At 48.7% G+C, this 16915-nt stretch overlaps 1 protein-coding gene across 2 annotated transcripts in view; it reads left to right on the top strand.

The window, feature by feature from the left end:
• The window catches only part of TMEM164 (transmembrane protein 164), a 90007-nt gene that overhangs the window by 43517 nt on the left and 29575 nt on the right, over window positions 1-16915 (top strand). For both annotated transcript variants that reach the window (XM_059385351.1, XM_059385350.1), the window contains exon 3: window positions 12593-12671. In XM_059385351.1, coding sequence (XP_059241334.1) covers window positions 12593-12671 — 79 coding nt within the window. The remainder of the gene's footprint in view (window positions 1-12592; window positions 12672-16915) is intronic.

Here is a 16915-nt window from a genome sequence, read left to right as displayed (position 1 = left end):
TCACTGCATGCAACTGGGGTTGCTCAGTTTCCAAGCTAGGCCAAAGGTCAGCTGCAACTTGGGCCAGAGAGGACAGGCCCTGTCTTGAGAGGAGGGATGGATGCTTTTCCCATGGAGCAAGGTCCAGGTAGCACTGATAGCACATGTGTGGCCTGAGCTGAGCTGTCCCGAGAAAATAATCTCCTCAGACTTGGTCCTGGCGAGGTGTTTTGGTGTACCTCAAGACCCAACTCTAAGTAGCAAAGGTGGGGACCAAGAGAAAAATTCTTTTTCTTCTTGAACCGAATAGGCCGTTAGGCGAGAATTATCATTCCAGATACCTTTGAATTTCACTCCCTCTGTGCTGCATTGGCAGTGTGGAAAGGGAAAAGGAACTGGGAGAGATCTGAGATCTGAGATCCCCACTCTCCAGCCAGGATTGGTGGAGCTCCGCCTTCTCTCGTCTGTTCATCCCATAGAGCACGCTCCCGTCAATCAGTTGCAGTAGGTGGAACAACCACCGCACAACACTGTATCCTGTGACAGCAGCCTCTCCTAGAGAGAGAGCTCCAGGGACCCTATGATGGAGTGCCCAGGGGCCACTCGTGGCTATGTTTGGTCTTCCATTGAGTATTATCAGCAATGGAAGTCTGGGTCTTGTATGGTCCACACAGTCTAGCCTTCTGCAGTGGTATCCTTATTGTTGGGGGCAGTCAGGAGGGCATTCTAATTCTCTTCATGGGTCTGGCCATCTGTCTGTTCTCAGTGCTCTCCTGCCATATCTCTAAATAAGTTGATAGATACCCACTAATCTGTGTGTCTAGTATTGTGCCAAGTTCTAGGAGGTATCAGGAAGTCCATTTAATGAGACTTGAGATCTGGGGGAAGTTATTTGATTGAACCCCCACCCCCTTTTCTTTCTAAACCCACATGGGGTGCCCACAATTGTGGTAATTGTATTTATAATCCTTAACTCCTGGCGGACTCCACCAGTGGTCCGTGCATGGCCTGCTTTAATTTTCTTCATGGGTGTATTTATTCATTTATGTATAACGGAATAAGCCATTGCTACGTGCCCAACCCATGAACCAGCCCCATTAGTAATACAGACGTTTGCTGTGTGTGCTTCCCCGACCTGGCTCCCTTCCTCCTCCCCATCTTGACAGAACCACTAACCTGAATTTTGGTCATTATTGCTTTGCTGTTTTTGAAAGTTTTATCTTTCTCCCTCATATGTACATATGAGTGAATATATACATATATATATATATCTACATGAGATATTTAATTTCAGTTGTTCTTTACCCATATAAAAACGGTATTACATTGTACATTTTAGTTGTTTTTTTTTTTCTTTTTTTGATCCTCATGAAAATGTTATTATATTGTATATAGTCTTCTGGGATTTGCTTGTTTTCTTCAACATTATATGGCTAAGATTCATCCCTGTTACTGAGTATAACTCTAGTTACGTTTTCATTCGGGCAAATCATTCCGTCCTATGAATAGACCCCAATGTCTTTCTCCATTCTCCTTTAGATGGGCATTTGGTCATTCCTAGTACCTTGCTATCACAAGAAAACCTCTCTATGCCTCAATTTCTTCCTCTTAAAACTGGAGAATAGCAATGGGTGCTACGTCATAAGTGTGTTGGGAAGACGGAAGGAGTTTACAGGTGTGAAGTGCTTTAGTACAGGGCCTGGCTCAGTAGTATATGGTGGGTCAGTGTCTTCATTTGCTTTTGCTCGCACTGTCGTGATGGATACCATAGACTGGATGGCTTAAACAATAGAAACTTGTTTTCTCACAGTTCGGGGGGGGCTAAAAGTCTAAGATCAAGGTGTTGGTAATGTTCATTTCTTCTGAGGGCCTCTCTCTTTTGCTTGTAGATGGTGGTCTTCTTCAGCTGTCTTCCTGTGGTCTTTGCTCTGCGTCTCTGTGTCTTACTTTCCTTTTCCTGGGGGGACAGCAGGCATTAGGCTAGGCCTCACCCATCCGGCCTCATTTTATCTTTACTTCCTCTTGAAAGGCCCTGTCTCCAAAGCCAGTCACATTCTGAGGTACTGGGGGTTAGGACTTCAACATATGAATTTGGCAGGGGTGGGGACACAACCCCATAAAAGTTAGTAAGCATACACCAATATGAGCACCATTATCTTTCCTTTTCCACCTTGTCCTCCCAATTCCTAAGCCCTAACTCCCCTCCTGACTAATTCCTGCGGCTGTTAGAGGCAGGAGAAGGAAGAATAGCTAGGGGTTATCATTTTCATCTTACATAAAGGGAATAGTTGAGCGAGGCCTTGCAGCATGCACGATGGCTGACTGACCCCAGATTGCCACTTAGTCTAAGTCCTGTTAACAGGCACGCCAGGCTGAGGCAGGCCACTCTGGACTGCTGTATCTCATACCCCAAAAGGCGCTTTCGCAAGTAGTTGGGCCACCAGAGCAGACAGCATTTTTCACGGGTTGAAAATATTTTGTTCTGACATTAGGGAGCTGACCTGAGGCGGCTTCCTGACCACCAGGACTCTGTTCTGCTCTTCTGTGGCCTCTGAGCACCGAGGAGGAAGTCAGGAGCAGCCCTGATGGGATTTGGACTCTGAAACCGAGGATCAGTCTCCCCCCTACCTGTCTCCCCTCTCACCAGTCCCTCTCTCCACATCAGACCATGAGAATAGGATGGAATACCCTGGTTTTGGTCAGGCCGTGGGCAGCTGTCTTTACTGGGGCCGGAGGTGTGTCATAAGGGAAGATACTGGGAGAACAAAGGGTTTTGGCCGGGGTGGGGGAGGGGGGGTCTAAAAAAGACCCTCCCCCCGCTCTCGTTACATTACGTGTTCTTTTCTCTACATGCTCAGATACTCTGAGAGGGGGCTTCGTAGAAGGTAGAAAAATTCACTGTAATCATCCCTAATAGCTGCACGCGTCCTCCTAGCTAAGGATTCCTGCAGTGTAGAGATAAGGAGGCTGTATAACACGAAAGTTCTCCCCTCCCACTCCACAGAGTTCATTGCTGCTAACAGTTCACATTCCTCTTTTGACCTTGTCTTGGACTTTTAAAAACTTATAGCTTCATGCTTAATAAAGGAATATATTCATTTGTCACAAAGCTCCAACTGTACAAGTCTCTCGGATTCAAAGTCCAGGTTTCCCCTATCCCAGTGTCTCCTCCCCAACCCTCTCCCTCTGCCCAGTCCTTTCACTGTGCATTTCACATACACCTAAAAGCACAAATACTCATCAGTCCTTTTTCCTCTACAAAAAGGATCATTCTTTGTACAAGGTAGATTTGCTCAGTTTTTTTTTTTTTAAGACTTATTTATTGATTTGAGAGCGAGAGAGAGAACGAGTGAGAGCAGGGGCAGTGGAAAAGGGAGAGAGTCTTTCGCTGGCTCTGCACTCAACATGGAGCCTGACATGGGGTTTGATCTCACAACCCTCAGATCATGACCTGAACTGAAACCAAGAGTTGGGCGCTCAGTGATTGCACCACCCAGGCGCCCCCAGATTCGCTCAGTTTTACCGATAAATGGTTGTACCTCCCTTTTTTGTAAATGGTTGCATAATTTGCCCTCCACGGTATTTTTTGATGACTTTCCCACTAATGGACAGTTTCCTTTTTTGTTGTTGTGTACTTTTTGTTATTACAAATGACTTTGCATTGAGCATCGTTACACATACGGTTCTGGGTGTGAATACACACATTGCTGTTAATACAAATTCGTAAAAGTGAGTCAAAGTGAATGGGTATTTAAAAATTTGGGTAAATATTGGCCAGTTATTCTCCAAAATGAATGCACCTTGTTTTCCTGTATCTTAGGGTTTCTACCATATTAGGTCGTACAAATTTACCTCAATTAAATTTATTTAAATTTTTAAAATTTCCCAACTTCTTATTGTTGGAATTTTTGTAGCAAAGAGTTGAAATGATAGTTAGTATGGTGAACAATGACATGTGCCCTCCAGCTAGATGTAACAACTAAACATTTCTCCATATTCTGTTTCTATCACAACCTCTTCTTTTTCAAAACAGAGTCACAGACATCCTGACACTTCAGTTCTAAAGACTTTTGCCCCAGCTCCCAAGAATAAAGATAAAGAAGAGCTCTTGTACAACCACAATACTGTGATTGCACTCAAGAAAATTATCCACACTTCTATAATACTGTCTACTTTATCTGATAATCAGTTTATATTGAAATTTCTCCCAATTGGTCCAAGAATGGCTTTAATTCTTTTTTTTTTTTAATCAGGATTCAGTCAGGTTTCAAGATTGCTGTTGACTGTTCTATTTAGTGTTTGTTTGTTTATTTTTTTTTAATCTACAAATGGTCCCCGCTACCTTTTTGCATAGCACTGAAATCCTGATGAATCCGGGCCAGTCTTTTTACAGAGCTTCCACGTTCTGGATTTGCCAGGCTGTCTGCTCATGGCACATTGTTGTTTTTAATGGCAGATTGCTATTTTGTTCCGTGAGTATCTTGTGGTTTATTTTAGGTTGTGGGTATTCCTTTCGCAGCTCCTCTAACAAGTGGCATTTAGTGGCAAGGAGTTTGTGGCACCCGTAGGCCATAGTGCAAGTCTGTGGTCAGTTAATGAAGACAAAGTGTTCCAAAGCCAGACTCAAGTGGCAGGAACATTACCCAAGGCCTCAGTTAAGAGTGGGTCACCTCCTTTCCCCTTCCCTTTCCCCTCTACAGGAGATAGATTCTTGTTTTGGTCCATTCAGCTGCCATAACAAAATAACCACGAGCTGAGTAGCTTCTACAACGGAGAAGTATTTCTCATGGTTCTGGAGGCTGGAAGTCTGAGTGGTTGGGTGAGGGCCCTCTTCTGGACTGCAGGCTTCTTGCTGGGTCCTCACGGGGTAAAAGGGGTGAGGGAGCTCTCTGGGCCCTCTTACAGGGGCCCTGATCCCATTCACAGGGCATCCCCCCTCATGACCTGATCACATCCTAAAGCCCCACCTCCTCAGACCATCACATGGGGGCATGAACTTGGGGAAGAGACACAGCATTCAGACTGTCAGCAATGATCTTGTCTGATTCTCTGACTTCTCTTGGGATTCTGCAATGTGGGGCTGAGCTTAGACCAGGGTCTGCCCTCTGTAACCACCTCTTCCTAATTCTGTACCTTATCATCAACCGTGGATTCTTCTGGTAAGGCCAAATCTCTTGCTGTGTAGCATGGGCTCCGAGGTTGTGAGCTCCCTGGACTTCTTCCACGCCCCTCCCTCATACAGTTATGTTATTCTCACGTCTCGGCCTTTCCTCCTGGTCTCCTGGAGCCCAAGCTAATCCTCTCCCATGCCCCCAGTCCCAGCCCGTGCCTGCTGTAGGCCCTCTCACTGTCCAGTGCCTCCTGCTTGTCCTGCTTCTCTGGCTTCTCCCTCTCCACTGGCTCCTTCCCTTACACCAACAATATGTTCGAGTCTGTCCCATTCTTCACAGTTATTTCTCTGTGGTTACTAACCTGGGGTTATGATTTCCATCTCTCTCCACCCACACTCTCTTGTTGAAAGGACCATGGCCCAGGGTTCTGTGAAGTGGAGTGCATAGATGTTCTCGGGTGGCTTAAAGAAAATACTAGCACTTCTCTGCATCTCAGAGTATCATCTTCTTATTTTTCCATGCCAGTGTTTTATAATGTACATGTCTAGATCAAAACATACCGTTACACATGTATATCATTTGCCTTGCAACTTTCCGGCCTCCCTAAGATGTAGCCCCACATTCCCACTGAGGTGGGCGTTCCTCAGGCTAGCAGACTGGCCTCAAACTCAGCATGAGCCTAGCTGCTTTTCTTAGTCTCCTTCAATCTGCTTCCTTGACTGTAGGCCCCAACGTAAGGGGAAGCCCCAACATCCTGCTGACCATCTAGGCCCTTGGTCCCAGGGTCACCTTTGGCTTCTTTCTTCCTCCTGTCCAATCAGTCAAAGTCTTGGTGATTCAGCTCCCTTACCTTCTCTCACAGCTACCCACCCTCCCTTCTCTTGCTCCCTCCACCTTGAGTTTGATTTAGACCTTCCTGTTGCGGGTCCCCTGTGAGCTAGTGAGCATGACAGGGTGGGGGTGGGTGGGGAGGGGCAGAGGGAGAGAGAGAATCCTAAGCAGACTCCCTACTCAGCATGGAGCCTGATGCAGGGTTGGATCCCATGACCCTGAGATCATGACCTGAGCCGAAATCAAGAGTCAGATACACAACCAGCTGAGCTACCCAGGCACCCCTCTCCCTCACTTGCAGAGAAAACTCAAACCAGATCCCATGCTTGATTTGTAGGTTTTTCCGTGATCATTTGCTGCACTGACCTCATCCCTTTATCCATTCGCCTCCTTGACTAGACCACGCATTCTCATAGGGCGGGGACTGTGTGTTCATCATGGATGTATAGCCAGAGCCAGGAACATTCTCTGCCACCCAGTAGTATCTCAATAAATGTTTTTTTTTCTACTAACTGGATGATAGTAAGAATAGGACTGTCGTAGGTAAGAAGAAGAGAGTGGTATTGACATTCTTTTGAGAAATAAATAAGTCTCCAGGGAAAACTCACCTAGAGATGGGCCCAAAGAATGAATTACATTGGGAAGCTAAAATTTATCTTGGTCGTCATCTGACAAATACATCGATGTGTGATTTAGGGCTATGGAACAGGTCCAAACTCCACCATCTCTTGCTAGGGGCTCTTGCTAACGCAGGATGACGAGGTAAAAAGAGCTCCTGCTTTTGACCCAGAGAGGCCTGGCATTAAGTCTTACTGGCTGGAGGGACACCTGAGTGGCTCAGTAGGTTAAGTGTCTGATCTCAGGGTCCTGGGATCGAGTCCTGAATCGGGCTCTCTGCTCAGCGGGGAGCCTGCTCCCCCCCCCCCCTCTCTCTGCCTGCCTCTCTGCCTACTTGTGGAATTGAAATTTTGCCTTTCTTTACTGCTTACTGGCTGGATTAATGCTGAAGAGGAAGATAGGCCAGCCACTAATGTTGCATACATGCCGTGTGCCAGCGCTGGGCCAAGAACCCTACATGCCTTACCTCACCCAATTTCACCGCAACTTGATGCAATCGGCATCATTATTCCTGTTTTACAAATGAGCCAGGTGAAGCTCAGCAAGACTAAGGGATTGGCCCCAAAGTACAGTGCAACCAAATGATGGAGCTGTCGTTTCAGTCTTAGCAGCCTGACTCTAGACTGCACATATTCGTTTGGAAGTCATCAGTATCCACATGGCCTTTAGAGCCAGGACCTTGGGTAAGATGATCCAGTGAGTGAGAGTAGCTCTAAAAGACAGCCAAGGACTTGGTTCTGGGCCCCTCCAATATGAGGCACAGAAGGAAGATGTAGTAAAGGGGATTGCAAAGGGGAGGCATCGAGGCAGGGGAAGAACAAAACCCCACTCTCTGCTTAGTGAAGCAAGTATTTCAAGGACGAGAGAACGATCACCTGCAGGACCAGTATGTTGTTGACTGCACGAGGTGCCGAAGATCTTCCTGACACCCTGGCATGGGGGTGAAGAAGGGGCGGCTATTTAAAGTTTGTACAAAGAAGTCACCTGGGTGAGGGTGAAGTGGAGCAAGAATTTTTCCTCTCTTCTGATGAGAAAAATTGTAATTTATTTGTTTTCTGATGGGAATGATCCAGTAGAAAGAAAAAGGGACGATTGCTGGTGCGATGTCCTTGAGTTGGCAAGAAAAGATTGGATCTAGCATACAAAGGAGGGGACTGGCCTTGGCCCTCAGTGTGGTGGTGGGGGTTTTCTGAAGAGCCATAGAAGAAAAGAAAGAGAAAAGAGAGAGCTGAGGATATGGCGAAGGGACTGATAAGCAAGCATGGAACTGAGGACTGATGGCCAGTCAGGGGTGGTAAAAAGGTGGTGGGATCAGTGGACCAGAGGTGCCAGTGAGGTTGGAAGGTGGATGGGAGGCGGGTGAGTTGGCTAGGTAGGAGGTGGCGGTTGAGAACACACGGGTTTTGACATGGGAGTGTTGCATAGAAATGGCAAGGGAGGCAGGAGGCACTGTCTTCAAGGATGAAGGGGAATGCCTGGGGAGAGGTTCTGTAGGTGACTGCTGCGGGAAGAGTGGTGGGTGGCAGAGGCCAAGAGCAGGAGATTGAAATCAGGGGAGTGGTGAGGAAGGAAGCAGAGAGCATGGTCGTGAAAGCACCAGTGAAGAAGCAGCAGAAGGGAGCAGGCAGGACCCCTCCTGGCCCCCAGGGCACAAGGCAACATGGCAGGCAAACCACCCAGCACTGGAGGGGGCTGTTGGGAGGGCAGCGTTCTCAGAGCGTGAGGGAACCGGGTTTTTGTTAAAGCGAGAAGGTGAAGGAACTGCTAGGAGGACAGTGAGGATAGGATACAGGGGATTTTGCTAATGAAGTCTATAGGTTCCAGAGGGTAGGCTGCCAGAGTTTCTAGAATTGAGGGAAGGTGGCTGATGAGGTCAGATTGTGATGGGGGGGGGGGTGGATTAGAATTCAGGTGTTACATGGTGACCTGGGGGTTTGGGGCTTTTTTTTTTTTTTTTAAAGGTTTTATTGATTTGTTTAGAGCACAGCAAATGCACACACAAGTGGCCGGGGAGGTGGGGGTTGCAGAGGAGGAGGAGAGGGAGACATCCAAGCAGGCTCCATGCTGATCATGGAGTCCAACTCAGGGCCCAATCCAACAATCCCGAGATCACAACCTGAGCCAAAACCAGGAGTTGGGTGCTTAACCGACTGAGCCACCCAGGTGCCCAGAGTTTGGGGCTTCTTAGAGTGACTTAAGTGACCAGGGATGGAGGGCACGATGGGATTGCTTGTCTCCATGGCAGAGTGCAGTGGTGCGGCTAGCAGGGCTGCTCACTGGGAGAAAGGAGGTCATGCTCTGATCACGGACAGAGTCCATGCCCCTCATGTTTTACGCCGTCTGAGCCCAGAGGCCTGCTGGGGTTTATCAGTCATCTCTTTGGATTTAAAAAATAAAATAAAATAAAGATGTTGACTTGGGTGTGAGAAGGAAGCTAATGACCTATGTGGTTTAAAACACTGTTAGTGGTTTTTGGCTTTCACTTGCGGGGTTATAGGACTTTTGGTCTAAAGCCTCCAGAATCTTCCAGCTAAAAAGGCATCAGGATAGTTATGTTGGAGTAGCATTCCAGATGTGAGTTCTGTAGAGCAGAAATGAATCAGCAAAGTGGAACTTCTATGGAGGGAAGTATAGCACTTTCCAGATCGTGTTTGTGAAATGAGGAAAAGAAGATGGGGGAGGCTCTGTGAGAAAGTTCTGGGGAACTCAGGACAGATCCAGTGTTCAGTAAAGAAAGCTACCCATGTCCTTCAATGCCGAATGTCCTTTAATGCCATCCTTGCCCCGTCTCTTCCTTGTTTTGTTTTGTTTTGTTTTTTAAATATTTTATTTATTTGAGAGACCGAGAGAGTGTGCTCGAGTTGGGGGAAGGGCAGAGGGAAAAAGAATTTGAAATAGACTCCATGCTGAGCACAGAGCCTGCCATGGGGCTCGCTCCCACCACTCTGAGATCATGACCTGAGCTGAAACCCATACTTGTACACTCTCCTGACTGAGCCACCCAGGCGCCCTGCCCGGTTTCTTCTTTGGATGTCATTTCACAGCATTGTGCCTCAGTTTCCTTATCTGTCAAATGGGAATGACCATTGTTCTTGCTACATAGAGACTTGTAATAGTTAAGTGAGACAGTGCATGTAAGATTGCGTAGCCCCACACATGGCACATAAGTATATAGTAAGTATTAAGAAATGACGAGGGGTTATTTTCTTGTTCCCATTTCACTCCCTTCTTCCTGCCTCTTGGGTGTTTTCTTCTTATGCTGCCCCTTTCTCTTTCATCTCCTCCCTGCCTTCCACTCCCTGTTGCCCTCCCCTGCCACACACACATACCCTCCTTGGCCTCTATCTTCTTTCTCCTCTTTGGCCGGAGCTGTCGCCAGGGCCCACACCTCGTTTTATGCTCTCCGTGACCTCCTGAGGTGGGGAACTCTTGGAATAGGGGGTGAGCTGGCCCTCTGAGGAAGGAAAATGTTTTCTGGAGGCCACCGTAAGATTTGTCACCAGGGTGCCTACAGAGCCTCAGAGGGCTAGTGACATGCGTCTCGGGAGCTGAGGGGCCTGTGTGGTCGGCCAGGCCAGGCCATGGCATGATGTGGGCTCACAGTGGGCTCACAGTGGGCCAGCGCAGGCCACGGAGGTGAGAAGCATGTGCACAGGGAGGGGCTGGGCCCAGTTCCCATGTGGAAGGTTACCACACCCCCACTGATCACAGCAGTGTCAGGCTTTTTGAGTAGAGGAGAGAGCGGGGCAGGGGTAGTGCAGGATGATCCTGTAAACTCGAGAGCCAGACTGCCTGGGGTAGGATCCTGGCTCTGTTACCACATGAGCTGGGTAGACTTGGTCAGCAAAACTTTCTGTGCCTCAGTTTCTCATATCTGGAGATGACTAGAACAGCACAGTTGTTACAAGGACTGGGTGACTTGATAGTGAAGAAAGTGCTTACTTGTTCCAGACACATCTGGAGATGACTAGAACAGCACAGTTGTTACAAGGACTGGGTGACTTGATAGTGAAGAAAGTGCTTACTTGTTCCAGACACATGAGTATTGTATGCATGTTTGTTATATTAAAAATTAAAAATTGAGATACCTAGATGGCTCAGTCAGTTAAGAATCTGCCTTCAGCACAGGTCATGATCCCAGAGTCCTGGGATCAAGCCCCACATCAGGCTTCTTGCTCAGCGGGGAGCCTGCTTCTCCCTCTGCCTGCCACCGCTCCCCCTGCTTGTGCTCTCTCTCTGACAAATGAATAAAATCTTTAAAAAAAAAAAAGGATCGACCTCTAAAAGTTAAAAAAAAATTACAATAATCTGAGAACAGTGTAACCATTTTCATTTTACTGCTGCCAGAAGAGGCGGAGAGGTGACGTGGCTTGCCAGAGTGAATCCACCAGGCTATTGAGGGCATAGCGAAATCTAGTCCATTATCAGTCCTTTTCTAGTGATTCCAGCACAGTCCACAGAGCCCGGTAGAACCTCATCTCTTTTTTGGAGATTTCACATCCCTCTGTGAGCCTAAAATAGTAGTTGGGCCTCGTCTGGATCCGCGGGAAATTTTCCTTCTGCGTGGGCTTTTATTTTCAAGGGCCAGAGCCAGTGTCTCTGTTCAGGGTCCACAGGCGTCCCAGCCCCCATTCTGGGCGCTCTGCCATCCTTGGGTTCCAGCCCTTGGCACAAGGCAGGCTTGGGCTGTCATTAGCACACAGTCTGGGTTCTGTGCTTGCCTTGTAGGGAACAGGGAGGCAGCTGACCCTTCCCCCGGGGTGTCCTTGTCTCTCTGGGCTTCCCTTTAGAGGCGCGTGTGCGTGCGTGCGTGCGTGTGTGTGTGTGTGCGTGTGTGTGTGTGTGTGTGTATTGTGGGCTGTGGAAGCCCCAGAGGCCAGGCCTTGTGCCAGCTGCTGAAGTTGTTTTTTTCCCCCTCCTCTAGAATTGAGTTAGCCATCCAGCTTGTTCCCATTCCTTTGCCCTCTGCCAAACTCTGTAGCGCGGACCGTGTGCCAGGTGGAAACCGTGCTCTGCTTTGAGAACCTGGAGCTTCCATTTTGAGAGAGGTGGAAAGCAGCAGTGAGCGAGCCCGCCCGTCCCGGGGCGGGAGGGTGGGGATGCTCTCTCTGGCAAGCCATTGTCAGAATCGGCCCAGCTGCTTGGTCTTCACCCAAAAGGAGGGCTAACTCTGGACTGACCCCAGATATCCAGCAGGGAAGCTCTTTATACTTGGATCTAGACCAGGCCAGACCTAGCAATTACTTTTTTTTTTTTTTTTAACCTGGAAAATGGGAGTAAGAAATCCTACTCCACGCATTCTTCCTATCAGCCAAGGAATAAGCTTTTATTTTTTTATTTTTTTTTTAAAGATTTATTTTATTTATTTGACAGACAGAGATCACAAGTAGGCAGAGAGGCAGGCAGAGAGAGAGAGAGAGAGAGGGAAGCAGGCTTCCTGCGGAGCAGAGAGCCCGATGCGGGGCTCGATCCCAGGACCCTGAGATCATGACCCGAGCCGAAGGCAGCAGCCCAAACCACTGAGCAACCCAGGCGCCCCAGGAATAAGCTTTTAAACTGTTCGCTGCCTCCTCCCCAGGAGCAAGGAGGGACTTCAGGTTGTGTTTGTTCGAGTATATCCCGCAGAGTACTGAGTGGTCGTGAACAAAAAGGCACAGGCTCACTAAGGTTCGGAAACACTAGATAGACCATGGTAAGCTGGTTTTGTAGTTGCAGAGACCACCCAGATCCTAAGTCTACCGCGAGGATACATGGTGGCTCTCCGGGGTACCTGGTCTGTGTGACATTTCTTCCGTTGTAACCAGCTTTCTTTGTGGAACATTCTGCAAGCACTATCTCTGCCAAAGACGTTTTGGAAGATGCCAGCCTAGGTCCTAAGTGTCCGTCCCTTCCATTCTTTTTTTCCCTCATGGTAAAGGGAAGTGAGCCCCTGACTCACTGCGGGGGGAGGGGGTCATGATGCGGGTCCCAAAGAGCAAGGATGTTCAACTTGAGAAGCTATTGACGTGAGTACTTCCTGCTCTGAAACACCTCTCCTCCTCCTGTCCTTCTAGCTCCCCTTCGAATTGGAGATTTACTACATTCAGCATGTTATGCTCTACGTGGTGCCCATCTACCTGCTTTGGAAAGGAGGTAAGGCCAGCAAAGCACACCTTCGTGCCCCTGTCACACCTCGCCGCTCCCTTCTGTTTGGGGGAATCACAGGGTATTGGGTGCCTACCAGGATCTTGGGCTGCTGCCTGGCTGGGTGTCTGTAGGATGTCTTCTGCCACTCACCAGGGGGTGGGGAGATGGGCATGGATAAGGCCTGCAAAGAGTCCTAGGGGGATTTCCAGAACCATCCTTTGTGGATGAGCACGGTGCCACTGATTGTGTGTCCTAGGGTCTAGGCCTTAGGCTCGTTGTCTGTGGTGGCATTGGGCTTACATGGAGCCTCCCTATACCCACACACTTTGTCGCTCACTCACGCTGTGCCTTCCCCCTGCCTCAGTGTGCAGCGTGGAGTAGGAGAGGCGGAAGCCCCTTGGCCCTCTCAAAAGAGGGACCGTATGCCCTTGCTCATTATATCCATCCTCTCAGAACCAAAGAAGATATTGAGAGTGGCAAGAAATTCAGGGACTGTGGGGTTATAGGATGGAGAGAAGCAGGTAAGAGAACAAGGATTACCTTGTAAAATAAACCATTGACCTTGATTGCGTCACAAGGGAGAGACGACCAACTTGGTTGAGACAGCCTAGGAAAGTTGACTGAACTCTTTGTGACCTCACAGTGACCCTTAAAGTATCCCTTCCTTCCTCTGTCATGTGGTAGATGGAAGGGGAGTTCCCATCCCTTCTAGAAGAGTTGTGAGAGCCCTCCCTCTCGAGGCTCTCACCTTCCTCAAAGGCCCTATACCTGGAAGGCATCCCCTTTTAGTCTCAGCTACTAGCCTCTCTGTGTTAGTTGCTGGGGCTTTTCCGGGAGACCAGACCCCCCCCCACCTCAATTCAAGCAGCAAGGACTTCCTTTCTACACGTTAAAAATGATATGCAGCTACACGGGCCTTTGGGGCCACTGGAGGACCGTTTCGAAGTCGTGCTTCCTCTAACTCAGGAATCCTGGCAAATCTCGAGAACTTCTGGCCTAAGCTAGCCTCAAGGACCAGTCAGCCTCAAGACACAGTGAAGAATGGGCACAGTTGCTCCCCTCGGAGTCTCGTGCTGGTGGAGAGGCTGGCCCCCTGTGCCCTGGTTTCTGTCAATGTCTTGGGATTTGTCTTCTTTGAGGCTGTTTTTATGCTGTGCAGCCACTTGGGGTCTCACCAAGTCAGCACTTCCTTTTAATTTGCTCTCAATGCACTATTCCCCCGTGTAAGCTCTAAGGAAAGTCTCAGTAGCCAGGAGCCCTGGGCCATTTTTCAGGTCTGTCCCCTGTGGCGCAGGAAACAGCTTCCTAATACTATTTCAGTCTTAGGGTTACACTCATTCTGACTAGAATCAGGCAGGCAGCTGTCTCAGAGCCCCAGAACCAACCCCCCTTTCTGGGGCCTGTGAGTCAAGTTCTGGCCAAAGGTGCTCTGAGGTGCCCACAACAAACTGTTAGGTAGCTGAGCTGACTATTCTGACCTGGCAAATACCAAGTAGGCATCCCCACTACCCCCCTCCACCTCCTGCACAAAAAACCCCTACAGTCTGGGAAGCTGCAGCTTCTAGAAGTGATAGATGCCAATGCAGCCTTCTGTTGGATCTGTTGTTGCACCGTTTGGGGGGAACCGAGCAGAAGAAGTAGGGATTCCAAGGCCTCATTCCAATTTATTTCTCACTGTTAGTGATTCTTTCCTCTCTCCTCTGCTGCCTCTAACAACTCTAACAGTAATTATAACCATGGTGAACACCAACTTTTTGAGTTTCCTGTGTGTGAGATGCTTTGCTAGACCTGTTTTGTGTGTTCTGTCATCATCACCAGCCCTGGTGGAAAATGCCCCTTCTACAGAGGAGAAAACTGGGGATCAGAAATGCTAGGTATCTTGCTCCCGGCCTTAAGTAGCAGAGCCAGGATTCAAAACCTGGCCTAGATTTCCCTCTTAGATGAGCACTTTCCCCCCACACACCTTGTTGTCCTAAAAGGCAGGTGTCTGTCTCCTAACCACATCCGGTCAGGGGGTCTCCCCTCCAGCCAGCTGCCCCCACAGCATATTCATTGAACACCTACTATGTGCCCAGCATTTGCACTAGGGAATCAGAGATGCCCCAGTGCAGGGAGTTCCCGTCTAGGGGGGGAAGAGAGCATTGTATTTGTACTACGTCGGCGTTAAGTGCAACAGAGGGCACTGGGGGAACATAATCCGATTTATTCTTCACCATTTCTGGGCTCTTGTGATGCCTCTGCTTCCTTTCTGGCTCTTTGCTGTCATCTGCTGTTCGCTTGGGGGAAATTATGCTCTCTTCACGAAAAGGCTAGGTTTCCTAAGGCTGATTTCACCTTTGCTCCTGAGCCTTGGACCTGGGCCTTGTAGAGGGCAAATCCATCTGGAGTGAGCAGGGGCAAGAAGATTCCCTATCAATCAAAACAGCTGAGGGGTTGGGGGATTCACTTTCCTAGAAGTTGTGTAATTTTCCAGAAATAACTGAGTTCCAAGTGTCTATCCAAGGCAAGACAGCTGTCCTGTAGATACCGCCCACGGCCAGGAGCCCTGTTTCCCTGAAAGGCAAGGTCCCGCCGCTTTCTCTGGCTTCTGGGTAGCTGGCTGGTGCTCAGGACGGAGCCCGTCCCTCCTTTACTTCTGTGGTCCTTTGTTACTTCTGTGGTCCTTTGGCACCGCTGTAGGAAACAGGACATCCTTTCTCCCCCACTGTTCTATTCTTCCTCCAGCTTGCCTCTTGATTTCTGTTTCCTTTTCTCCCAACTCCTTACCTTTGGCTCTCTGGAGATACTGTTGATCAGGAACAATGTGCAGCTTAGGAATGGAGTCCCCTCCCCACGGCACAGCCCTAATACCCATGCACAACTTTTGACTCCCCCCAGACTTAAATCCTTAATAGCTTCCAAGAAGCCTTGACCAAGAAGCCTTACCAGTAAGAAAAACTGTCTCTTAGCACCTAGTTTGTATGCCCCATGTATTAGGTACTATATTCCTGCAACAAAATAAGCTGGAGAAAAGAAAACGTTCTGAAGAAAATCATAAGGAAGAGCAGACACATTTATGATACTTTGCTGCATCTGCCAGAAAAAAGTCCTCATCTCAGTGGACCTGCCACGTTCAAACCCGTGGTGTTCAAGGGTCAACCATATGTATTTTATTTTATTTTATTTTTTTAAATGTTTTCTTTTCAGCATAACAGTATTCATTGTTTTTGCACCACACCCATGTGTATTTTAGAACCCCATCCCTCCAAAGTAACCAGCTCTCCTTGGAACACCAAGTCCTCCTATCTCTTGCCTGAAGCGCCCCCTAATGGACGTCGCTCTCCCTGCTCAGCTCCATGGCCTGTTGGGGGCCCCCCTGTCTCTTACAGACCAATATGCCATTTCTCCCTTCAGTGAAAATGCTTTCTCTTTTACCATTCTCTCCACCTTTTCTTTTCCTCACTATGACCACTCTTGGCCACTTCTCCCATATTCCTAGATGCCTTTGGATGCCTTTAGATGCCTTTAGATGCCTTTAGATGCCTGGCACTCAAGCTTTTCTATTCCGACTCTGGCCAGCAACCATAGAGGTTTCCAGTGAAGAGCACTCCAAACACTCCTGCTTCTCAGAGCTTGGACTTCTCCCCTGCGGTGACTTCTGTGTCCTCTTGTCTTCGCCAACTGGCCTTGCCCTCCCCCTATCCCTAAAACTCGTCTGTCTAAGATCCTTAGCCCCTATATCCCTTTCTGTGACCCGAATCTCTACTCCTTCCAGCCTCCTCATCCTCCCAATCAGCTCGTCCCACTATAACCAATTACTGGAAATTTCGTTTCACCAGCTCCTAAAAGTGCCTCAACCCCTCATTCCTCTAACAGGCACCATCGTCCAGTCCCAATGCCCAGTCTTGGCCTCCTGGGGGAAATCTCTCAAGTCATTCAGATTTGGGGCCCCTCAGATTTCATGGTCTATTATAACTGTGCTCTTAACACCATTGCTCTTGTGTTCTGTGTTTGGTCAGCTCTGCTACACATTGCCCTGAGAAGTCATGGGCTGAACCTTTACCGCCCTCCTCAAACTCCCCGTCCTCCCCACTGTCAAGCAAGGACTGAGAAGACAGTGACTTCCTGGCAGGGATTCCCTCTGTTACTTCCCTCTGCTGTGAAAGTGGCTTCACCCCACTCCCAGCCTTTGTCCCTGCACTCCAGCCCGCATCTTGGAGGAAGTCGTGTTGTCCTTATGTCACCTCCCTCCCCAACCCCTGGAACTTCTT

Source organism: Mustela nigripes, chromosome X (assembly GCF_022355385.1).
Source record: "Mustela nigripes isolate SB6536 chromosome X, MUSNIG.SB6536, whole genome shotgun sequence".
Taxonomy (NCBI): domain Eukaryota; kingdom Metazoa; phylum Chordata; class Mammalia; order Carnivora; family Mustelidae; genus Mustela; species Mustela nigripes.
The sequence above is the reverse complement of the archived record's forward strand: the minus strand, read 5'-3'. Positions and strand labels throughout refer to the sequence as shown.